Source organism: Bos indicus x Bos taurus, chromosome 3 (genome assembly GCF_003369695.1).
Source record: "Bos indicus x Bos taurus breed Angus x Brahman F1 hybrid chromosome 3, Bos_hybrid_MaternalHap_v2.0, whole genome shotgun sequence".
Classification (NCBI taxonomy): Eukaryota; Metazoa; Chordata; class Mammalia; order Artiodactyla; family Bovidae; genus Bos; species Bos indicus x Bos taurus.
Window position 1 is genome coordinate 46,326,742 of NC_040078.1, and position 27,074 is coordinate 46,353,815.

A 27,074-nucleotide genomic window follows, 5' to 3' on the forward strand; every position below is an offset into this window, starting at 1 on the left:
CTGCATTGCAGGCAGACGCTTTAACCTCTAAGCCACCAGGGAAGCCCTTAAGTTTGATAGAATTTACCAGTGAAGCCATTTGGGCTTGCAGTTTGCTTGTTACAATTGTTTTATTATTATAATAATAATTACTATTATTATTACCAGTTCAATTTCTGTGATAGTTATGAGGTTTTTTGTTTTTATTTTTTGTTTTTTGTTGTTATTTTTGGTTAGATATGGTTTGCTTGGAATTTGTCCATTTCATTGTAGTTGTTTAATTTTTTACCTAAAGTTGTTCACAGTGTCCTTTATTTATATTGTTTTAAAAATCTGTTGTGATGGTACTGCTTACTAAGCACTTACTAAGCATATGTGCTTGTCACAGAGGTACCTGCTTTACATAGATTATCTTATTTGATTTTTACATGGTTCTGTTTATGTCCATTAGATGTTCCTTCCCAGTATATGGTTTGTCCAAATAGCTGCCGGTTTCTAACTACTCACTTGCCTGAGAAGCATCCTTGCTTATAGTTCAAAGCACTAAAATATCAGGGGACACATGGATAAGCACATATTGAGGCTAGATGACCAGTTTAAGCCCCCAGTTGCCCTCTGGTATAAAAGAAGTTTCCAGAATACACCCATGATCTAACATAGTGTAAGAGTGCCTCTAGGTAATAGTTTGGAAGATCTTGTAAAGAAATGTAATGTTAAATTATTTTCCCTTTCCTAATTGCTTGACCGTGTGCTCTGTTTTAATGCTTGCTGCAGATTCCTGCAATATTTATGATGTTTTTTAAGACCATAAATGCATTTATGAAAATGAAAATGTATGATACTAGTAACAGTTGTTGAATGGAGTGGAACTTGTACACTCTTCCATTACACAAGCTTCCTAAGTTGTAAAAAGAAGAAACATTATTTTAATTTTAATTGCAACTTCTGATGGATAAAAATCCTATTACTTTTATTTTTTTATTTTTTTTAAATTTTATTTTATTTTTAAACTTTACATAATTGTATTAGTTTTGCCAAATATCAAAATGAATACATCACAGGTATACATACTTTTAAAATCAGACTACAAAGATCCTTATGATCTATATAAAGGCTACAACCAGGGACATGTGTGTGTGTGTGTGTCACTCAGTCCTGTCTGACTCTTTGTGACCCCATGGATTGTAGCCCACAAGCTCCTCTGTCCATGAAATTCTCCAGGCAAGAATACTGCAGTGGGTTGCCATTTCCTTTTCCAGGGGTCTTCCCAAACCAGGGATCAAACCCGGATCTCCTGCATTGCAGGCAGGTCCTTTTACCATCTGAGCTACTACATAGACTATATATTCTGTTTAGTTTCCTTGGAGAAATATTTTTAATTAGCAATGAGATAAATCTGGGCTTCTTTCATTTTATTATATCTTTTTTTCAGACATTCATAAGAATTCAAAAATTCATAAGAATTCATAAATTCATAAGAATTCAAAAATTCTCATGCCAACTCAGTAGTTTAAAAATCAGGTTTTAAAATAAAGTATTGTATAGAAATTCATAGCAATATCTGGGGAGTGGGGGTGTAGCTCACCAGGCAACACCCCCATGCAACCCAAACTCATTGTATATGGTTCCCCAACCTGAGAGGCTACTTTAGTTTTGTTATTAATGTAACAGTCTCAGAAACATGAATTATTCATTACTGTAACTGCAGTTTTGCCCACCTTGTCCCCAACCCTTGCCAGAATTTGAAATATCCTAGTTCTGAACCCCAAACCTACCTACTCGTCTCTCAAGAGCCTAGCTGGTATCCTGCATCTCTCATAAAGCCTTTCTGAACCACTTCAGTCTTCCTGGATCATCCTATTCTGAGTTTCAGCAGGTCTTCAGTCTGGTTCAGATAATCAGAATGTGAACATGTGTTGCCCATGTCTTCATTATAGCTACTTAGTCTCATAAGCTCAGTGAGAGGAAATACTTTTATTGCTGCCTTTTAGCAGCTGACATCATACTAGGTACAAGAAATAATTTTGACTAACAATGATTTCTCATTTTTTACCCTATTGAAATGTAGGAAGAAATTTTACTGTCAGTTAGTTGAGAGGGCAATTACTGGTCAGTAGAGCAAATATTGGTGAGTAGAGCTCCTACTTTCCAAAGTGCCGAGTCAGTTTACAGGAGCATTGGTCCTCAAAGGGTTCTGATAGAGTCCAGCTGGAGATGACCTTGTCCACATTATTATTTTTAAACATATGTCAGAACACCTATCATCAAAAAGTCTATGGATAACAAATGTTGGAAAGAATGTGGGGAAAATGGAACCCTTGTACCTGTTGGTGGGAATGTAAATTGGTAAAGCTACTATGGAGTAGTAAATTGCTACAGCTATTATGGAGTTTCTCCAAAAAGCTAAAAACAAGACTACCATGCTATGCTAAGTCACTTCAGTTGTGGCCGACTCTGTGCGACCCCAGAGACTGTAGCCCACCAGGTTCCCCCATCCCTGGGATTCTCCAGGCAAGAACACTGGAGTGGGTTGCCATTTCCTTCTCCAGTGCATGAAAGTGAAAAGTGAAAGTGAAGTCGCTCAGTCGTGTCCGACTCTTTGCAACCCCATGGAATTGATCCAGCAATTCCACTCCTGGGTACACATCTGAAGCAAATTAAAACACTAATTCAAAAATATACATGCATCCAGTGTTTATAGCAGCACTATTTATAATAGCCAAGATATGGAAGCAGCCCAAATGCCCATCAGTAGACTAATGGATAAAAAGGTGGTATATACACAGTGGATTACTACTCAGCCATAAAAAATGAAATCCTGCCATTTGCAGCAATGTAGATAGAGATAGAGAACATTTTATTTATTGAAATAAGTCAGAGAAAAACAAATATTGTATATCACTTTTATGTGGAATCTAAAATATATTACAAATGAATATATGCAAAACAGAAACAGACTCACAATATAAAAACAAGCTAGTGGTTTCTGATGAAGAGAGGGAATGCGGGACGAAATCGAATGAGATTAAGAGATACAAACTACTGTGTATAAAATAGCTAAGCAACAAGGATGTATTGTATAGCACAGGAAACTAAGCTATGCTCTCGTGATAACATTCAATGGAGTATAGTCTGTGAAAATACTGAATCATTGTGCTGTACACCTGAAATTAATATATTATTATAAATTAACTATACTTCAATAAGAAAAAAAATTTAAGCCCATTATTATCTTTGAGAGGTGTCCACCCCAGAGAAGAGAACAAAAACTTCAGTGCTTGCTGTACAACCTGGGTTTCATCAGGCTGTGAGAAATACAGCCTTATCATAGGGCACAGAAATTTACACTGGTAATTCATCGTCAAATAAAAAGAACGAGAATAAAAGGAAAATTTTGACGGTAGAGCAGGTGCGACCATGGACACCCTGACCATGGAAACACCCACAGTGTAAACTGAGTACAGAATTTCAGAGAGGAAAGAAATATATGACATTCCAAAGAAAGAGATAATATGATCCTAACGAATGTGAGAACTCTTTTTGTTATTTTTTATGTCTTCAGAAAAAGGCTCATTTTTAAATGTCCTGGGTCTCCAAGAGCAAAGCCTACTTCTAATTATCAGCATTACCATCATTTTAAACTTCCTCTTTCTCTTCTTCAAATAACCATTTTTGAACACACATAGACTGTGAGATTTTTATGTGGTTTCATAACATTTGTCCTGAACATTCTTAAGCAAATCAAATGAGAAATATTTATACACCAAATTTGCTAACTCATGGTTCCGAATCTCTTCACCAAGGAAATATGTGTATTTTTAAATAGTCATATATTTATATATATATATAGGTAAATTTGTTGTATTTACAGGTTTATAGCACTGCCAGAAGTACTTAAACAAAAGAGACAGAAGGATATGGTAATCTGGAAATAAAGAAAAACCCTCAAATTCAAACCTATCAATGTATTTTATGGTCACATTGTGAACTAATTATTTTATTGCTATAATGTGTTACTTCACTACATGACCCTGTCTTTCTTATGTACATTTGGTATTTAACTTTTCTGAATTTCTTCATCTGTACAGGGGGAATAATGCATATACAACTTGTTGTGAAGATAGAAATAATGTGTAAGTAACTTAGTAGTGAAAGTGAAAATGTTAGTCACTCAGTTAGGTACAACTCTTTGCGAACCCATGGACGGTAGCCAGGCTCTTCTGTCCATGGAATTCTCCAGTCAAGAATACTGGAGTGAGTTGCCATTCCCTTCTAGAGTGGATCTTTCCAATTCAGGGATCAAATCCCAATCCCAGTTGGGAAGACCTGGAATCTTCCCAATCCCAGGTCTCTTGATTTGCAGGCAGATTCTTTACGATCTGAGCCAACTTAGTAGTTCAGTTTAGTTCAGTCGCTCAGTCATGTCCAACTCTCTGCGACACCAGGGACTATACAACACCAGGCCTCCCTGTCCATCACCAACTCCTAGAGCTTGCTCAAACTCATGTCCATCGAGTCTGTGATGCCATCCAACCATCTCATCCTCTGTTGTCCCCTTCTCCTCCTACCTTCAGTCTTTCCCAGCATCAGGGTCTTTTTCAGTGATTCAGTTCTTTGCATTAGGTGGCCAACGTATTGGACCTTCAGTTTCAGCATCAGTCTTTCCAATGAATATTCAGGACTTATTTCCTTGAGGATGGACTGGTTGGATCTCCTTGCAGTCCAGGGGACTCTCAAGAGTCTTCTCCAACACCACAGTTCAAAAGCATCAATTCTTCATCGCTCAGCCTTCTTTATGGTCCAACTCTCATATCCATACATGACCACTGGAAAAGACATAGCTTTGACTAGACAGACCTTTCATGGCGAAGTAATGTTTGCTTTCTAATATGCTGTCTAGGTTGGTCATAGCTTTTCTTCCAAGGAGCAAGCATCATCTAATTTCATGGTTGTAGTCACCATCTGCAGTGATTTTGGAGCCCAAGAAAATAAAGTGTCACTGTTTCCATTGTTTCCCTATTTGCCATGAAGTGGTGGGACCAGATGCCATGATCTTAGTTTTTTGAATGTTGAGTTTTAAGCCAACTTTTTCACTCTCCTCTTTCACTGTCATTAAGAGGCTCTTTAGTCCTTCTTCACTTTCTGACATAAGGGTGGTGTCATCTACATATCTGAGGTTATTGATATTTCTCCTAGCAGTCTTGATTCCAGCTTGTGCTTCATCCAGCCCAGCATTTCACATGATGTACTCTGTATATAAGTTAAATAAGCAGGGTGACAATATACAGCCTTGACATACTCCTTTCCCGATTTGGAACCAGTTTATTGTTCCATGTCCAGTTCTAACTGTTGCTTCCTGACCTGCACACAGACTTCTCAAGAGGAAGGTCAGGTGGTCTGGTATTCCCATCTCTTTCAGAATTTTCCACAGTTTATTGTGATCCACACAGTCAAAGGCTTTGGCATAGTCAATAAAGCAAAAGTAGATGTTTTTTTCTGGAATTCTTTTGCTTTTTCTATGATTCAATGGATGTTGGCAATTTGATCTCTAGTTCCTCTGGCTTTTCTAAATCCAGCTTGAACATCTGGAAGTTCTCAGTTCACATACTATTGAAGCCTCACTTCAACAAAAGAGAATTTTGAGCATTACTTTGCTAGAGTGTGGGGTGAGTGCAATTGTGTGGTAGTTTGAGCATTCTTTGGCATTGCCTTTCTTTGGGATTGGAATGAAAACTGGCCTTTTCGAGTCCTGTGGCCACTGCTGAGTTTTCCAAATTTGCTGGCATATTGAGTGCAGCACTTTAACAGCATCATCTTTTAGGATCTGAAATAGCTCAGCTGGAATTCCATCACCTCTACTAGCTTTGTTCGTAGTGGTTTCCTAAAGCCCATTTGACTTTGGACTCCAAGACACCTGGTCTAGGTGAGTGATCACACCATTGTGGTTATCTGGGTCATGAAGATCTATTTTGTATAGTTCTTCTGTGCATTCTTGTCACCTCTTCTTAATCTTTTCTGCTTCTGTTAGGTCCATACCATTTCTGTCCTTTATTGAGCCCATCTTTGCATGAAATGTTCGCTTGCTATCTCTGATTTTCTTGAAGAAATCTCTAGTCTTAGTAGAGCACCTGGTATTCAGTAGACCCTTAGGAGTATTTTCTTTTTGCTATAAAATGATACAGCCATTGGTTTTGAATTCTAGTCCGGTTTTATCATATTGAAGGCCTACAGCTTAAAAATTGTGACAGTCTCAGAGAGTTTTATCTCTGGTGACTCAGAAACACACCATGAGCCCTTATCAGTAGGTCTTAGAATAGGGAGCTGAATAACAAGGAAGAAGCTGAGATCCAAACCCTGGTCCATTTTAAATGCTAAATACCAGCTGAGATGTAAAAGCGGTTCATAGTTTTTCTTGATAACTCTGCTTTGAAAATTTGCATCATTTTGTAAGTAAAAATATACTTAAATATTTTAAAAATGAGAGTAAGAAAAATTCTCTACTTATTTCTCTTGTGTAGAGGTTACTGAACAAATAATATGGTGAGTATATTTTGCATATTCATAGATTCACATGATTTTAATTAACACCAGCCAATTGCATGAACCAATTTGCAAAACTTTCCATTCTTGTTTCCAAAGAGAATACATATGTTGTAGCATCTACTATGAAAACTAACCAAGTTGGAAATAGCAGCAATGTACTTATTTCAGTAATCTTTTTTCTTTTGTCTGTGTGTCTTTACTCAATGTTAACATGTCTGCATGCTGAATTTCTTTCTAAATCTGAATGTCCTTGCTGACCATATTGAAGAATGTGCTTACTGTACTGTTTCATTAAACCGCTGTGTTATCGGGTAATTGTTTAAGCATAATGCCATAGCACTATCAAAAGGAAAGGTGAACTAATGGCATTTGCAAATGTCAGGGATTATCTTAACACTTTTATTATAGTTTATAAAAAAGTAGGTTCAGGGCATTTCATGGCAATTATTTCTACAGAAATTGGTTATTTAAATAAATTGCTAATTATCTGAAGAGGACAGTATTGAAAATGCTACTAATGAGTTCTTTAATAAGTGTAGCTTGTGGTGGCCACCTACAGGTTGAAAATAGAAAGAACATATAGAATAATTATGCCCAGATATCACATATAAATACCCTATATTTTTCCTTCTAGTAATAAATTCAAGGAAATGTGTCTCTTCATGCCATCCTTTGAGTCTTGGACAGTGTAGTCAGTTCCTAATTTTTCATAGATTATGATTTTGTTCTAAATCAAATTTCATTTGCTTCCATAATTATCTTTGTGCTATAATCCCTAAATACAATTTCATTATAATTTGTAATCCAAACTAGGTGCTTTTTGAGTGAAAGGGGATGGTATTTATCATTGCATCATGTAATTCCAAATAAATATAGGTGTGACAAACTGGGACTTCCTAGGCAAGCTGGGTCATAAATTACTATTGTTTCTATCTAATTCCTAACCGACAGTTATACTTGTATTCTTGCTTTTATCATATGTGGACAACAATTCTTTATTAGTTACAAAATTAGTTATAAAATTTAGTCTTATTTTTTTTAAATTTATTGAAGTATATTTGACTTATCCTTCTCCAGGGGATCTTCCCAATCCAGGGATCGAACCCAGGTCTCCCACTTTGTAGGTGGACGCTTTACCATCTGAGCCACCAGGGAAGCCCATATTGAATGCATTGAATGTTAAAATTTGACTTTCACTTATAATCAATCCTTTTATATGTTAGCTTCATCACTGGTATCTATTGGGAAACCACAGAGCATATAAAATTACTCCTTAAAATACCATGACAAAGTTCATAGTATCCTGGAATTTTTAATTGGAAGAGATCATATAATCCAATATTTTCTATGGTACAGAGGTCTTTTCAAATGGCCACTACCTGCCAAATACCCATTTAGTTTCAAGTGATAGGGGCATAGCAATGTAGCTACTTCTGTTACTGAATTTGCAATTGGCAAATTTTAATGATATTAATGATAAAAAATAATAATAAAACCAAAAGTGTGTGCTTAACCATTGGTTCTAGTTATCTTTTGAGAAAAAACATAGATGGAATCTTTCTTCATGATTACCTCTTAAATACTTGAAGACAACCATTAGATTATTAATTCTTTCAGCCATTTTATACACCACACATATGCATATTATTGTTTAAAATTTTTATTTAAAAATTAATTTTATTGTAGCCAAAACAGTGGAATTAACTTTACATAATAAACTATTTGCATATAATATATGTATGTATGTGTGTGTATATATATATATACATATATGTCTTAAATTATGGGGATAGAATTTATTTTGACAGATATTGTTAAAATTAAAATTGCATACTTTAGTAATAGAACTCAGTATCCTTAATTGATATAAGTGTGATACATTTTCTTGCTTTCTTGTATTCTGCTAAATCACTGTAGCCTAAACTACTTCATAAAACTGACAATTAGCTTTACTGAAATTTAACTTTACTGATTTTGCTTACCCTTTGATTCCAAACAAAACTATTTATATGCTTTTTCTAGCTCTGGTTCCATCTCATTATGTGTGTGTGTCTGTGAAAGAAAGACAGGGACAGAGATCACAGTCATCCTGTTCACCCTATTTTGGATATATTCTGTTAATATTTTACTTAAAATATTAGATATAGAACCAAAAGTGCTCTTCTGAAGGTACAGAGAGTAGAAGCACTGCACATCTTGTACATAAAAGTTTCACAGCACAGAATCTGAAAATGCCTATTCCTGTATTGTTTTAGACGCATTATAAAAAAAGGTCATTTTTCATTGCAGAAGTGAATGACACTTTCTTACCTAAGAGAATCAAATAATATGGAAGTACAGATATCAAACTTGAAAGTTCTTCAGCCTGTTTCCCCAGAGATAATGTAGCAGTTTAAAACACAGTATTCTGTGCATTTACATGTCCACATACTAAGTGTAATCATATTTTTTCTTTACCTAAAATGGGACCACACCCTATATATTGTTCTGTTACTTGTGATTTAACACATAACTATGTATCCTAGACATATTTCCATGTCAGTTTTAAAGGTTTCCTGCAGCATCACATGAATGAACTATAATTTATTTTCTAGCATAACTACTAGTGATTATTTAGGTTGTTTTTCACTGTTTTGTTATATAAAACAGTATTTCAAGGAACATTTTTGTGCATGTAACTTTTTATCTATGCACTAATGGATTATATTTCTCAAAATGGGGTTTCAGGATAAGACATATACCTTTAGATATTGCAATTGCATTATAAATCTAATAAAAGTTCATCACACAAATAAATGCATTTGCAATCATAGACTTAAACTATATTTTTTGGAAATGAAATGACTTAGGATCTCCAAATTTACTGTCTAGAATATTAACTAACACCCCTTAAGTATTAAGTGTTTAACCACACATGTTTCTAGTGAATGCTTATTTCTCTGGTCAATTTTCTGTGACTTCAGTAGTAATATCAACCTTTATACACTACAAACCAGGCACTGGACTGAATGCTTTCCACAAACTGTATCATGTAATAGTCCCCAAGTTGCTATGATATTGTTGTTGTTGATGTTCCTGTTTCACCGATACCAAAAACTGATGTTCTAGGAAGCTGAGGAGCTTGCTCAAAGTCACAATTGTGTAAAGTAATAGAGTCAAGACTTACACCTACTTGGGTGGACTTTCGAAACTGAGCATTGGACCCCAGGCAGAACTGATACTGGCTTTCTGAAGGTGATGCTCATCATAAGCTGCACTGTCAGCTCTCAGTTCAAAAGTACGGGCTCCACACAGAGATTTGATCTTTAAACTTTTAAACTGCGACATCAAACAAGTTTTATTCAGGTTGAACTACCCTTTCTTCACATACATGATAGCATCTACCTGCCCAGCACTGCAAGGGTTAAAACTCAGGCTGTATATGAAGCCCCGGTCTCCCTGTCTAGTATCAGGGAATTTGGAAATCACTTCATGAGCAAGCACCCAGAGAGGTAAATGTCCCCTTCTTTGGTAAATAGTATTAATTCTATTGCTTTAAAATAAAATGTCTAGCACATTCTAGGTACCAAATTATTGAATATGAATTGACTATGAACATATTGAATATGTTATAAAGCAGATAAACAGTTATAAAGATATAAAGACTGGGGGAAATTTTCTTGAAATACTTAACAAAATTAAAACATCTCATAAGAAAAATTTTAGTTTTACAATAAGCCTGAAATAACAATATAAAACAACTGGTTTTCTCTCTCCCATTTCTCCTGTTTAGATTTCACATCTCTTGATATAACCCTGATCCTTCTAGTACTTCAGTTTCTGGTTGAATTATGCTAATTTTCTCAGGGGACTTTAATCCGTGTGTAGAGATGTATTTTTAATTAGTTGTGCTTTACATATTTATCAGTATATTAGGTTCATTAACATTTTAAAGTTGTTTTAAAATATACATTTTTGGTGCTTGATTTATGTGTTTTATAAAAATCAATCTCTCAACTCCTAAATTCTTGAAAGTTTAGATTTGCTACTATTTTCTTTCTTCTGTGTGATGTTAAAACTGTTAACAATTAGGAAGTCAAAGTTCAATTTCTAATGAATTTGTTATCCACTTAATTCATTATATTTTAATTAATGTAAGCAAATTAAAACTACATTTTCTTTTTGTATACACAGTGAGCACGAGTGAGTATTATAACCCAATTTCTGTTTTATTGCCAGCTAGAGCTATTATCAGGGAGTTTATTGTGGACTTAGCTCTAACAATTAATTCTGTAACAGTAGCTGTCCTAGAAGTCAAATGATTAAGGCAAAAACAAACAGAATTAAACTCAATTATTCAAAATTTCAGTTATCCAAAATTAGCATATGTTCTACACTATCTTGCCCATTAAAAAAGTCTTTTCTCTTCAAGGATTTAGTCATGCTAAGTAAAGTTCTGCTTACTTCTCACAAATAAGCTCAAGTTCTGATGTTGTTAAAAGTTTTGCATATTGATTTAGGGCATGGACCTTCTGATTCTCAAAAAAAAAAAAATGTAATATATGGATGTCTGTGTTTGAAATTTTTAGCTTTGGAGTCAGTTAATTCTACCAGCATCATGACATCACTCAATAGAGATGGGGAAAAGAAGCAGAAGATGGTTCTTCTAAGGGAGCAGAGGTTATAAAGTTTCATCATCCTAGGCATCATGCTTTTGTCTACAATAAAAAAAAATTGCATTACTAAGCACACAGCAACAACCTAGAAGGCACAAAGTAAGCTAAAGAAATGCTCCCTCTGAAATCAGTTGTCCTTTTAGGGTAGTACAGGTTATAATAGCAAACATTTGTATAATATTTGGCACCTCCCTGGTGACTCAATCAGTTTGCAATACCAGAGACCCAGGTTCAACACCTGGGTCAGGAAGATCCCCTGGAGGAGGAAATGGCAACCCACTTTCGTATTCTAGCCTGGAGAATCCTGTGGACAGAGGAGCCTGGCAGGCTACAGTCTATGAGGTGGCAAAGAGTCAGACACACCTGAAGCGACTTAGCACACACATATAATCTTTATCATGAGCTAGCCCTTTATATATATATATATATAATCCTCAGAACAGCTCTGTGAAGTTATTAAAATTTTATTATTTTATAGATTAAAAGATTAAGAAATTTTCATAAGATTACACAGCTTGTAAATAGTGGAGCTAGAATTTTAACCTAAGCAGTTGAGCCTGTTGTTTCTTTGATACTGTAACTAGTTCATCTTCAAATTCCCTTCTTTCTAGGAGTAATTATAAAATATATGATGTTTAAATGAATGCAAAGTTTTCTTAATGGTACATGTCTTGGCATCAGTGTTGGAACTCACAGGTCTGGTTCACATTTGTTTGTTTCTTTGTTTGAACCTGCAGCTTTTTTCAAAATGTGGGGATTCAGGATGGCTAACTTTCCTTGGCATATCCTACACATTTGAAATGGAAACGCTTGATGTAACTGAATTCCCCATCAGGCCCATCTGGTTATCCCATGTAGATGAAGACTTAATTTAAATTGCATGTTTCCTATTAGTTAATTTAAGCTAATAGGATTTCAATTTTTTAAGTTTAAACCTTGTTGTTTCCTTTAGGATGGAGTCTACTTTTAATTCCTTGAGCTTCTTGAACTGGCCTCTTCCTCCCTGGTTTTTGATCTAAAATCATTAATTACCATAGCAGTGCCAAAATTTAAAAAAAAATTATCTCAATAGTCATGATTCTGAAAATCTTTATGCATTTTGATTAACATATGTATAATCTTGTGTGGTATTGATATATATGACCAGAAGTTTTATTTTTATATTGAATCTATTATTTCCTCATTTCTGTCATTTTAAAACTAAAAAAAATTTCTGTATGACAATTTGAAAGATCTTTTTATGTACCTTCAGTTTCCTTCCAAAAACCTTTCATGGCAGATAAAAGTCATTTTTAAAACCTACTCCCCATAAAAAATGCTGAGAACAGGTAGATTATATTTCATTTAAATCAAGTTATTAAGAAAACCAATCAAATAGAATTTATAATGGAAATTAAAACTGAATTTACTATTACCCAGCAACAGAAGGATCCATTTCTTCATTTTTGGATCACATTTCCTTAGAGAACATAATTACTCTTAATTTTTAAAAAGATACCTTTATTAGTTTGAAAGGTTTTCATGTTCATTAGGTAAATTAGAAAAGCTTTAGAAAAAGAAGGGAAACATCAAGTAGAAAACATCTTATTGACCTAACAGAACATTTTAAAATGCCACTGAGGGTTTGCTGATGTTCTTTAACACCTGTGTAATAATGTTGCCCTTTAAATGGAACTGGTTAAATTTTCAAAGCTGTGTTCTGGGATTTTGCCATTTGATGTCCATTAATATCAATTCAAATATGTGGCCAAATCCCTGTGTACCACTTTGAAACTTTACCCCTTAGTGTTAATGATAGTCTTCTAACAGTGCAGTTAGAAATAAATTATTTATCTGCTTAGCACAAATTTCCTTTACTCTCTAGGGTCAACTGAATAAGAAAAAAAAAATCCCAATATTTCTTTATTGCTTCAAAGTAACATGTGTGTAAAGGAGCCATCAACTTCATATATATTGAACATGTCATTTATATTATGCCAGGATAGCTATATGTCTGTCTAAAAGATTCAAGTTACAAATTCCCTAAAAATGCTTTCCTCTAACCTTTACTCTCGAAATTTCTTTTTAGTATAGCTGAAGATATGTTTTTACAAGTATGTGTGTGTGTATTCTTTCCATGCATCCTCCTGTCCACTGTGTTCACCTTTTTCAATGATTAAAACATTCAGACTAAGAAGAAGTCACTGCTAAATATTTTAAAATAGAAATAGGGTTCTGATGTTCAGTTTCTAAATGGCCCTAACTTTCTGCCTTGTATTTAAATGTCAGTTATGGAATTCCGAAGTTTTAGCATTGAATGTTCTTGCCTAAGAATACTAATATCCAGAGGAAGATATTTTTAGGTTTGGGAGCACCAAGTAGTCATTTCCACAAACATTTTGGTGTTGAATGCAAAAGCATTAGTTACACATAAATCCAGTTTCATCTGAAATGAAGAAGATGAAAAGAAAACCACCGATTTTATTTTTTTAATTGTTATTTTTTTTTTTATTTATTTCTGTTTACTTACTAACTCTTGGCTATGCTGGGTCTTCATTGATGTGAGGGCTTGTCTCTAGTTGCAGTGACTAAGGGCTGCCCTGTAGTTGTGTGCAGACTTATTGCAGCACACGGGCTCAGTAGTTGTGGCTCCTAGGCTCTAGTGCACAGGCTCAGTAGTTATGGCACACGAGCTTAGTTGCTCCTCGGCATGTGGGATCTTCCTGGATCGAGGATAGAACTCATGTCTCCTGCATTGGCTGGTAGATTCTTTACCACTGAGCGACCAAGGAAGCCCAACCACTGATTTTAATGAAAGCTCTTTGTGCTTCCTTAATGGGAACACCAATAAATACATACTGAGAATACTGGTAAAGATGCTGGTGAAGGTGGACAGGATGCCAAAGGACTCACCACCAAAGACTTGTTTTTACCTTTCACTTTAGTTGTTTGTGGAGGTCTGGTTGAGGCAATGCCACATTCTTGCACAAAAGAAACTACTTTTACTTCAGAGAATGCCTTTAAGGGACCATTGACTTATGAGTGTACATCAGAAATATTAAACTACATAGCTATATTGTGAGAACATTAATTTACTCCAGATTGTGTTAACCCTTGAGAGTCTAAGCAGCCTTATAAAGTGTAATCATGTGAAATATGACCTAAAAAATGATGTCTTCTGTCCATCCCTGCAGCTTTTATTACACTTAGCAAATAATGTATTGGTGATGTTTGGTTAAATAATGTATAAAAAATCAAGTATACAATCTCTAATTACTGAATTCTAGTCAATTCTCTTTAACTTGGTTAAAAATTTCTAACATATGAAAAATTAGATTAGGCTCACTGTGTTTCGTCAGATTTGGGAAAATACATGTAAAGTGCAATATGGAATCTGTAAGTTCATCAGCACCTTACTTGTTTTGCAGTATCTCGATTCACACCAGCTGCTTTATACTTCGTGGAAACATAACAGAGCTGTATGTCTATTTATGCACTGTATGTGGTTGTTTTTCTTTTACAAAATCTGCCATTCCTTGTTCTTTCTCAAACAGATGCTTGAGTGTTCCATACAATCTTTTACACAGTACTATATATCAAACTGTAGTATGTATGTATTTTATGCAGGAGTTTGCATTGCTCTACCCACTTGCATAACATTCCTGCATGCAATAATAGCATCAAAGTCCTTAAAATAAGAACATATCCATTTATAAATTAACATACTTTGAAACATAGCAATGTTTCTATTTTGCATACTCATATATCTTAAGTAGAGATGAAATTGATTTTTGTCTAGTACAACACTGCCATCACACAGTAGTGTTATAAGGCGGTATGCTCAAGTGGTCAATACTCTAACCACTGATCACCCTTATTTTCCATAGGCACAGCCATCAGACCTATTGCTTTGAGAGCTGTGACCACCATTGCTCGTGCTTTGCCTGAATTTCCCATTTTGGCCACTGGTGGAATTGACTCAGCTGAAAGTGGTCTTCAGTTTCTCCACGGTGGTGCTTCAGTGCTCCAGGTAGTACTTGTGTTTGTCTGTCCCTTCATAAAGCTCCATCTAACAAATAAAGGGTAAATTATGTGACAACAAATATGTTCTTGTAGGGTCTTGTAAGAAAGAATCCTTGTGGAATCAAACTGGGTGGCACTTATTAAGTTTCTATTATGAGTTGAGAACAACCCTGAGGTTCATTTCCTGTCCTTTTAAGAACTTATAAACCCTCTATTTTTTAAACATATTTGTGCACCTGTATGTTTCTAAAATAAATGGGATCAGGTACCAAAATGCATACTGTGCTACTGGATAAAAACCAAATACATGAGGAAACCTGGGTGAAAGCAAAATCTTGACTGGAAAATAAAAGAAGCTGAAGGTAAGGCCAATACAAAATCTCTGCTGTATGGTACTGTAAGGATTAACAAAAGTGACTCTGAACTTCCTGGTAGCCAAAGCAAGGAAATCACAGTTTTTCAAAATATACAAATAAATTAGTTGTGTACTTTCTTGTGATATAAAGCTGAAGGAGATTTTTTCATTGTTTTTTTTTTTTTTTTTATCTCCTTCCAATTTTATTTTATTTTTAAACTTTACATAATTGTATTAGTTTTGCCAAATATCAAAATGAGTCCGCCACAGGTATACATGCGCTCCCCATCCCGAACCCTCCTCCCTCCTCCCTCCCCATACCATCCCTCTGGGCCGTCCCAGTGCACCAGCCCCAAGCATCCAGCATCATGCATCGAACCTGGACTGGCAACTCGTTTCCTACATGATATTTTATATGTTTCATTGCCATTCTCCCAAATCTTCCCACCCTCTCCCTCTCCCACAGAGTCCATAAGACTGTTCTATACATCAGTGTCTCTTTAGCTGTCTCGTACACCAGGTTATTGTTACCATCTTTCTAAATTCCATATATATGCGTTAGTATACTGTATTTATGTTTTTCCTTCTGGCTTACTTCACTCTGTACAATAGGCTCCAGTTTCATTTTCATAAAAGGATACTCTGAGATGTAGTGATCATACTCTTATTGCTGCTGCTGCTAAGTCACTTCAGTCGTGTCCAACTCTGTGCGACCCCATAGACGGCAGCCCACCAGGCTCCCCCGTCCCTGGGATTCTCCAGGCAAGAACACTGGAGTGGGTTGCCATTTCCTTCTCCAATGCATGAAGTGAAAAATGAAAGTGAAGTCGCTCAGTCGTGTCCGACTCTTAGCGATTCCATGGACTTCAGCCCACAACGCTCCTCCGTCCATGGGATTTTCCAGGCAAGAGTACTGGAGTGGGTTGCCATTGCCTTCTCCATACTCTTATTAACTCTCTACAAATAACTTAGAAATCACTTTATTTTTTATTAATTATATACTTGCTTTTTACATTATAGTCTTGTTCAGTGTAGATGCAGTACAGTGCCTTCACATTTTATAGTATAAGCATTACTCTCAGGGGCCAGATATGCAGGTTTCAGTGATGTGATGTGAACCAGAGGTAAAATTTTTCACATGGCAAGTAGGCTGTGACTTCTGAGGTAATATTCCTTTAATATGGCTTCTTACTACCTAGCATTGATGGTAATTGGGGAGCAGAGTGTTTGGCATCACTTATATTCTCTGGCAAAAATGTGAAGTGTAAAATAATGTGCTGCCAATTTGACAATTGGAATTAACATCCCATTATGAAATATAAAGTGAAAACAATGTATATCAAAATGTTAATGGAGGCAGACTTCTGCTTCTAAGAAGATGGAGTAGATGTAATTTTTCCTATGCTTCTGAATTTTATATATAAAATTAACATAAAGAGACTCTGAAATGTGAGGAGAAGGCAGTCTGGCTAGGAATCTCAGGACCCAAGGCACAACAGAGTGGACAGTTTCCTGGGTTTTCTTTTTGCCTCATATATCCAGACTTGGATCCAAAGAAGCCAGCAACAGAAAAACAACAACAGGGGTGGACCAAAAAAAAAAAAAAAATATATATATATATACACATACACACCCTTTGTAGCTAGAGAACCAAGAAAGGGCAACCTAGCAGACAGAAAACTTTTAGACCATGACTGCTCTACTCCAGCCAAATACTAGCGCTAAAACCTGCAGTGCCAAACCTGTCCACACAAACAAAGTACAAGCATGAGTCTTAGACTTAGTCTCAGAGGCTGTAGCAAGGCACCTAGCATTGCCCGTGGGCAGTAGTGATCCCCCACATGTTGGAGATATGGTCTTCCATCCCACTGACAGTGATGAGGTATCCCTTCTCCTCCCCTTTGTCAGAGGAAGTCTAATGAGGAATCAGGACTCTTATCACCACCCAGTGGTAACAAGGCCACTCTGTCCCTCCCACCGCAGTGGGGAGCCAGATCTCCTATCCTATCCTGGCAGTAACATGGAGAATGTCCTTCAGAGTCAATGGAGGTCAAGTAGGGTACCTGGGCAGTAAGGAGGCAGCAACCTCCCCCTCCCCTGCCAGAATGGTATCCAGAAAAGCCAGCTAAAACTGGTTTCAATAAGATGAAGAATCTCTAAACATAGTACTCAAAATGTCAGTGTTTTGATTGAAAATCACTCACCATACCAAGACCCAGGAAGATCTCAAGGTGAATGGTAAAAGACAATTAATAGATGCCAGTACCAAGCTAACAGAGATTTAGGGTGATCTGATGAAGATTTTGAAATCAGTCATCATAAAATTTCTCTAATATGGTGATTACAAACTTGCCTGAAACAAATGGAAAATATGGAAGGTCTCAAAAAATAGATGATATAAAGTACTTCAGTACTGAAAAAATGAAAACTTCAGTACTGAAAAATACAATAGCAAATACAAAAGTCAATTGACAGGCTCAACAGAAGAATGGGGAGGACAGAGAAATAATCAGTGAAATGGAATATAGAGAAGTAGAAATTAACCAATCTGAAAAATAGAAAAAAGACTGAAAGGGAAAAAATGGGCAGAGTATCAAGGAACTGCGGAAGTACAGCAAAAGATCTAATATTCATGTTATCAGAATGCCAGAGGAGAGATCAAGGAAAGAGGGGATGAAAAGGAAATAACATCTGAAAACTTATCAATTTTTGCAAGAGACATAAACTTACAAGATTCAAGAAGTTGAATGAATCCCAAATTTGAGAGGCATAAAGAAATCTATACCAAAACATATCATCATCATACTTCTGAAAACTAAAGACAAGCAACCCCTTGAAAACAAGAAAACCATGACATTTTACTTATAAGGAACAAAAAATTCTAATGACAATAGATTTCTCATCAGAAATCATGAAGTTCAGAAAATGGGACAAAAGTTTTCAGTTGTTGAAAGAAAAGATCAACCCAGAATCCTATTTCCTTCAAGAAAGAAAGATAAAACATTCTTAACTCAAGAAATACCAAGAATTTATTTCCAGAAAGCATAACTAAAAGAATGACGGAAGAAGTCCCTTAAGAAAAAGAAAAATTATGAAAGAAGGTACTTTGGGGCATCAGAAAGGAAGAAAGAATACAGAGCAGATATACAGATGTGTAAATACAATGCACATACGTGAATATAGAAAGTGCTGTGTGTCCTCATGAAAACATGTGATGAAAGAATCACTCAAATTGCAGTTTCTGCTTAGGCTCATCTGGGACTGAAAAGCAAAGAATCATTCAAACTTCCTGAAGAAAATGAAGCCTATTGTATAGTATTTATGAATGCAGACAAGAACTACAAGAACCAGTGGGGCAGTTCTCTACCCAGAGAGGGCAGAGACCTTTTCCACCTCTCTTTTGTGAGCCATGTGATTTTTCCCAAAAGGAATCTATAGTTCCGTCTGTTCCTCTTTAAGACTTATTCCTCATTTCTGCCTCCTCTGAACTGCCTAGCACATGCTCATCATGGGCCATTTTACATAGTGGTCTTTCAGTTCCACTTTTTACATGAAATACTTTACCAGCTGAGTATCTATCTCTTGGCTTAGATTTTCAAGAGGAAATCTGCTTGGCTTAATGTATCTTTTCATGCCAAGCATCATCATAAAACACTAGTCACCTGATGTATTGGCTGGTGTTTAGCAGAAACACATTAAACATTTGTTGAATGAATTTTTTAAGTGAGTCTGCTTGAGTTGTGAATTTTTTTACCAGATTGTAAAGAGGGGATGAGAGGGTCAACATGGTATTAAAAAGTGGCCGCCAAAGTGTTCCTTCAGCTTAGGCTCAGAGACTTTCCAGCTATGTAAAATATTGACTCCAAGTTGATGTTGTTAGAAATGTAAATTTCCACACATAGTCTCTTACTGGTGTAAAATTGCAGGTTATGTATCAATTATGTGTCATTATGGACATCACCAGATGGTCAGCACTGAAATCAGATTGATTATATTCTTTGCAGCCAAAGATGGAGAAGCTCTATATAGGCAGCAAAAACAAGACTGGGAGCTGACTGTGGCTCAGATCATGAACTCCTTATTGGCAAATTCAGACTTATTATTAAGGAAAGTAGGGAAAACCACTAGACCATTCAGATATGACCTAAGTCAAATCCCTAACGACTATACAGTGGAAGTGAGAAATAGATTTAAGGGACTAGATCTCATAGGCAGAATGCCTGATGAAGTATGGACGGAGGTTCATGACATTACACAGGAGACAGGCAACAAGACCATCCCCCAAAAAAGAAATTCATGAAAGCAAAATGGCTGTCTGAGAAGACCTTACAAATAGCTGTGAAAAGAGAAGCAAAAAGCAAAGGAAAAAAGATATACCCATTTGAATGCAGAGTTCCAAAGAATAGCAAGGAGAGATAAGAAAGCCTTCCTCAGTGATCAGTTTAAAGAAATAGAGGAAAACAGTAGAATAAGAAAGACTAGAGATCTCTTTAAGAAAATTAGAGATACCAAAGGAACATTTCATGCATATGTGGGATCAATAAAGGACAGAAATGGTATGGACCTAACAGAAGCAGAAGATATTAGAGGTGGCAAGAATACACAGAAGAACTGTACAAAAAAGATCTTCACGACCCGGATAATCACGATGGTGTGATCACTCACCTAGAGCCAGACATCCTGGAATGTGAAGTCAAGTAGGCCTTAAAAAGCATCACTACGAACAAAGCTAGTGGAGGTGATGGAATTCCCGTTGACCTATTTCAAATCCTAAAAGATGATGCTGTGAAAGTGCTGTACTCAATATGCCAGCAAATTTGGAAAACTCAGCAGTGGCCACAGGACTGGAAAAGGTCCGTTTTCATTCCAGTCCCTAAGAAAGGCAATGCCAAAGAATGCTCAAACTATTGCACAATTGCACTCATCTCACATGTTAGCAAAGTAATGCTCGAAATTACTTATATAGCATGCTGCTATACCTTCTAGATATAATGCTGTCTTTTGATCTGAATTATCTAGTGTAATGTGTAATAAAAACCCACTACTCACACGCAGGTAAAGTAAGGCTTAAAATTCCCCAAGCCAGTCTTCAGCAATATGTGAACCGTGAACTTCCAGATGTTCAAGCTGGTTTTAGAAAAAGCAAAGCAAACAGAGATCAAATTGCCAACATCCGCTGGATCATGGAAAAAGCAAGAGAGTTCCAGAAAAACATTTATTTCTGCTTTATTGACTATGCCAAAGCCTTTGACTGTGTGGATCACAATAAACTGTGAAAAATTCTGAAAGAGATGGGAATACCAGACCACCTGACCTGCCTCTTGAAAAATTTGAATGCAGGTCAGGAAGCAACAGTTAAAACTGGACATGGAACAACAGACTGGTTCCAAATAGGAAAAGGAGTACGTCAAGGCTATATATTGTCACCCTGCTTTTTTAACTTATATGCAGAGTACATCATGAGAAATGCTGGGCTTGAGGAAGCACAAGCTGGAATCAAATTGCCGGGAGAAATATCAGTAACCTCAGATATGCAGATGACACCACCCTTATTACAGAAAGTGAAGAAGAACTAAAGAGCCTTTTGATGAAAGTGAAAGAGGAGAGCAAAAAAAGTTGGCTTAAAGCTCAACATTCAGAAAACTAAGATCATGGCATCTTGTCACATCACTTCATGGCAAATAGATGGGGAAACAGTGGAAACAGTGTCAGACTTTATTTTATAGGGTTCCAAAATCACTGCAGATGGTGTCTGCAGCCATGAAATTAAAAGATGTTTACTTCTTGGAAGAAAAGTTATGACCAACCTAGACAGCATATTAAAAAGCAGAGACATTACTTTGCCAATAAGGTCCATCTAGTCAAGGCTATGGTGTTTCCTGTGGTCATATATGGATGTGAGAGTTGGACTATAAAGAAAGCTGAGCGCTGAAGAATTGATGCTTTTGAACTGTGGTGTTGGAGAAGACTCTCGAGAGACCCTTGGACTGCAAGGAGATCCAACCAGTCCATCCTAAAGGAAATCAGTCCTGAATATTCATTGGAAGGACTGATGTTGAAGCTGAAACTCCAATACTTTGGCCACCTGATGAAAGGACCTGACTCATTTGAAAAGACTCCGTTATTGGGAAAGATTGAAGGTGAGGGGCGAAGGGGACAACAGAGGATGAGCTAGTTAGATGGCATCACTGACTCAATGGACACGAGTTTGAGTAAGCTCCAGGAGTTGGTGATGGACCGGGAGGCCTGGCGTGCTGCAGTCCATGGGTCACAAGTAGTCAGGCATGACTGAGCGACTGAACTGAACTGATCTGTCATTAGTTTAAGTCACGTTTTTATTCAGCCAGAAAATATTTTTAAACCAATTTTACCTAAAGTGAGAACTAAAATCAGTATTAAGATATATTTAGGACAGTTATGAGTGGGAAAATCCTTGAATTTACAATTTTGAGTTGGCATTTGAGTGGGGTGGAAAAGGTATAATATTTCTATATCTCTTCCATTGTAGCTAAATTTTACCCTGTTCTACTTCTTAGACCTGGGTTAATCTAACCTTTCATTTGCTATAGTTCTGGGCTGCTGAATATTATTAGAGAAATTCAGGTAACTCTGCCAATTGAATTTTCTCCAAATTCACAATGCTTAATGTCAGCAGAGCCTTGGGTGATTGTAAGCATCAGTTTTTATTCATCTTAAAAAAAAAATTCCCATTAAATTCCCTCCGGCAAGTTTTGTACACTTCAAGGCCCTAAATCCCTCCGTCATCACCCTCCCATTTTCTGTTGCCATTTCTTCCCTGGCTCTTACTGCCTACTTCATCCTCTTCTCTGGTTCTGTAATATTTCCCTTGAAAAGCTCATGTACTTATATATCTTAAGGTGGACTTCTATGAAATCTATTTTTCTAACTATTTCTACTCAAATGTAAAGTGTGTACTGACAAGACACATTTTTTACAAGACACCGTCATACAAATGACATGTATTTAAATAGCATGATGGTGCTGATACACTGGAGTATAGAAAGAGAAGTAATAGGTACAGAATTGTGATTAAATTAAATTTAATGTCTAAACATTTGATTCTAATATTCTTGATACACATATATAAACTACATAGATAGGTGAATTCACTGCTGGAATAAAAAATTATACTCAAAGTAGCAATTTCAAATTCAGTTTTAAATGCATTCAATAACCATGACCTTCTATGTGCCTTTAGAAAAAGTACTGACATTTCAAAAATATAATGTTAAAATTTATTTCCTTGGTTTGATAAGTGTGACAGAACATGAATTTCTTGTTAATCAGTACACATCACAGAGAATCATTCATTTATTAATTCAATAAATATTTATTGAGAATCTACATGCCTACATTCCTGTTCTAGGAATTTGGAATACATACTTCTGTGAGTAGAACAAGAAAAAGTTCATTACCTCATGTGGCTTACATTCTAGAGAGGACAAAGATATGATAAATATGGAACATAAGTATATTATCTGGTATGTAAGATGATACCTGATGTGAAAAAAGAGAGGCTTCACTGCAAAGGAAACATTTATATAAACAACTGAAGGTGGGGAATCAGGGGAAATTTTTATTGAATAAAAATGCACGATACTGGATGCTTGGGGCTGGTGCACTGGGACGACCCAGAGGGATGGTGTGGGGAGGGAGGAGGGAGGAGGGTTCAGGATGGGGAACACATGTGTACCTGCGGTGGATTCATTTTGATGTTTGGCAAAACTAATACAATTATACATCACAGCAGGATCCTCTATGACCCACCTCCCAGAATATTGGAAATAAAAGCAAAAATAAACAAATGGGACCTAATTAACCTTAAAAGCTTCTGCACATCAAAAGAAACTATTAGCAAGGTGAAAAGACAGCCTTCAGAATGGGAGAAAATAATAGCAAATGAAGCAACCGACAAACAACTAATCTCAAAAATATACAAGCAACTCCTACAGCTCAACTCCAGAAAAATAAACGACCCAATCAAAAAATGGGCCAAAGAACTAAATAGACATTTCTCCAAAAAAGACATACAGATGGCTAACAAACACATGAAAAGATGCTCAACATCACTCATTATCAGAGAAATGCAAATCAAAACCACTATGAGGTACCATTTCACACCAGTCAGAATGGCTGCGATCCAAAAGTCTACAAATAATAAATGCTGGAGAGGGTGTGGAGAAAAGGGAACCCTCTTACACTGTTGGTGGGAATGCAAACTAGTACAGCCACTATGGAGAACAGTGTGGAGATTCCTGAAAAAACTGGAAATAGAACTGCCTTATGATCCAGCAACCCCACTGTTGGGCATACACACTGAGGAAACCAGAAGGGAAAGAGACACGTGTACCCCAATGTTCATCGCAGCACTGTTTATAATAGCCAAGACATGGAAGCAACCTAGATGTCCATCAGCAGATGAATGGATAAGAAAGCAGTGGTACATATACACAATGGAGTATTACTCAGCCATTAAAAAGAATACATTTGAATCAGTTCTAATGAGGTGGATGAAACTGGAGCCTATTATACAGAGTGAAGTAGGCCAGAAGGAAAAACATAAATACAGTATACTAACGCATATATATGGAATTTAGAAAGATGGTAACAATAACCCGGTGTACGAGACAGCAAAAGAGACACTGATGTATAGAACAGTCTTATGGACTCTGTGGGAGAGGGAGAGGGTGGGAAGATTTGGGAGAATGGCAATGAAACATGTAAAATATCATGTAGGAAACGAGTTGCCAGTCCAGGTTCGATGCATGATGCTGGATGCTTGGGGCTGGTGCACTGGGACGGCCCAGAGGGATGGTATGGGGAGGGAGGAGGGAGGAGGGTTCGGGATGGGGAACACATGTATACCTGTGGCGGATTCATTTTGATATTTGGCAAAACTAATACAATTATGTAAAGTTTAAAAATAAAATAAAATTAGAGAGAAAAAAAAAAGAAAAGAAAAAAAAAATAAAGTAGTTGCAATGAAAAAAAAAAAGTTTAAAAATAAAATAAAATTAATTAAAAAATTAAAAAAAAATTTAGGTTGTAGCATTACTTGCTTAAATTTTTGCTAATTGAGAGTTTAACTGAAATATAAAAAATCACAAAATATTTTAGACCACCTTGCAGTTTATAAATAGAAATTCTTTTAGGGTTTCAGAATTCATTTTAATAGGCAATTTTTTGCTTTTCAAAGTCTGTTTACATTTTTAGGAATGTATCATTGGTAAAAAGCCTTCCTGCAATGCAGAAGACCTGGGTCAGGAAGATGCCCTGGAGAAGGGAATGGCAACCAACTCCAGTATTCTTGCCTGGAGAATTCCATGGACAGAGGAGCCTTGCGGGCTCCATGGGGGTCACAAAAAGTTGGACACGACTGAGCGACTTTCACTTTCACCATTTCTCATTGGCAGTTTATTTCTGTTATCTTATTTTGCTACTTGCTTTGACAAATATTTTAACATTTTAGTGGGAAAATATCCAGTTTATTGTTGTTCAGTTGCTAAGTCATGTCTGACTTTTTGTGACCCTATGGGTAACCCTACTTTAAAAATGCTTCAGTTAATGTTGAATAGAAAAACTAAGCAGTTAGCTAGAGAGTAATTTCAATATTCCAGAGCATTTCCCTGAAACAATTTTGGAGTAAAAGTGACTATTAGAACAGAACAAGGTGTAACACATTGGCCAAGAAATAAGGTTCAAAACTGATTATGGGTCTGTATTCTTGGGTAACTGCTCTTATTAGTCAGTCAAGTCAACTAACTTAATTCATTTGTGAACCCCAGTGTCTTGAAATCTTATTTTTCATGTTTTTTGATAGGCTATCATTAGTTTTAATACGCAAGTTAGATCTATAAAAATTCTAAATGAATATTATTAGTAAATTTCAGATACTGAGTGCTGAAATTTATAAATATCCCTTTGCTAAATTACATTCTCAAACTCTTCGTAAACTCTTGCAGTCTTAAATCTTTTGAAGGGCTATTCTGAAAAAAAGAACTTTGCTTCTGCATGTCCATGAGTTATTTAGAAAAGGGATAGTAAATAAACAATTTGAATAATTTCCCTTTAAACCAGTTTGAAATGACTATGTTAATAAATTAACCCTGGCTATTTTTTTTTACTTTTAGTTTAAATCATTTGTCCCAGACTTAGCCTTCAGAATTCTATATCCCCTTCATCTGACTTAAGTGTTAGTCTAAAATTTCTATTAATAAAAAGCTACTTAGGAATTTCTATTACAACCGAAACCCAGACTAAGTCAGTTGTTTTTAGTGATAAGTTTCATCACAAAATGTTCACTCTCCTCTATTGTATATATATAGAGAATATAAGTACTATACTACCTTTTTCCCCACTGAATTACTTTGATTTTCTATAATTTAATTTAATGATACTGCCATTACAATTCAATCTTCTAAGGACTTTTATTCAGGACATCAGAAATTATAGGAAGCCATCAGTTCATTCATGTACAATTATGACCTGTGCCTTCATTGAGATTGTATGGGAATTTTTTTTTCATCCATTTCTTTTGTGTGGGTTTGTCACTGAAATTAATAGGAAATCCTGAAATACAACAGAAACAGGGAGTGTAGTGGGCATTTGCTGTGAGTCATGGTCAAATGACAGACACTCACTAGAGTTATATAACCAAATCAATTTTTAACAATAATCAGCTACTCTGATGGAGCTAGTTCCAGCTAAATGGAATTTTTTAATGTGATCAAGAGATGTATTATTTTATTGAAACTAGAGAAAAAGAAGTAATTGAAGCAGCACGATGACACTATTTCCACGTGAATGCAGATGAGTAGCTGACATTCTCTCTTGGTCATAATGCACAGGAAGACTTCAGTGCTTCAACTATTTAAGTTGGGGTTTTTGGATAGTAAAAATTTTGCCTACTGTATTCTAAATTCTTGTTGGGTAAGTGAAAAATATGTTTTTTCAATTATTTTGTATTTTTTATTTCATCATCGTTCACTTTGAAGTCAGGCTATGATACCTGAAGGTAGAATAGTTGATACCATTCAAAGTTATTTTAAATGGCATCAGAACTATTTCACATAGCTAGTTAAAATACATATATTAATAGTTTTCTTTCCACTATGCAATTTCTTGTTTCCTAGCTTTAATGAGTGTTTCATTTACAATGTTAAGAACAATATGCAAGTAGTTATTTGAAAAGAAACCCTGTATTCTTAGGATAATATATAAGGAAAATATGCTCTTAGTATCCATTCAATGAAACTCAAATTATTGTCAATTATTACATTATTTTTAAATTACTTTAATAGATGGTTTCTTTAATGGAAGAGGTTTTAGTTTTTGAAAAGCATCTTGATTCCAGGGCAGCAATGTTGTTTATAAGCAAATAGAGGAAATTAAATGGAAGCCTGCTAGGCTTTTGAATTATTATACACTCACCACTTGATAGATTAATATCTACATTCAAAAGAAATTAATTGAAATTAAATCTAATCTTTTTGAATGATAGTTTTACTATAAGAAAAATA

General features: G+C 35.8%; 1 protein-coding gene across 1 annotated transcript in view; it reads left to right on the forward strand.

The window, feature by feature from the left end:
* The window catches only part of DPYD (dihydropyrimidine dehydrogenase), a 923,891-nt gene that overhangs the window by 732,513 nt on the left and 164,304 nt on the right, over positions 1-27,074 (forward strand). The window contains exon 19 of the mRNA XM_027536430.1: positions 15,044-15,186. Coding sequence (XP_027392231.1) covers positions 15,044-15,186 — 143 coding nt within the window. The remainder of the gene's footprint in view (positions 1-15,043; positions 15,187-27,074) is intronic.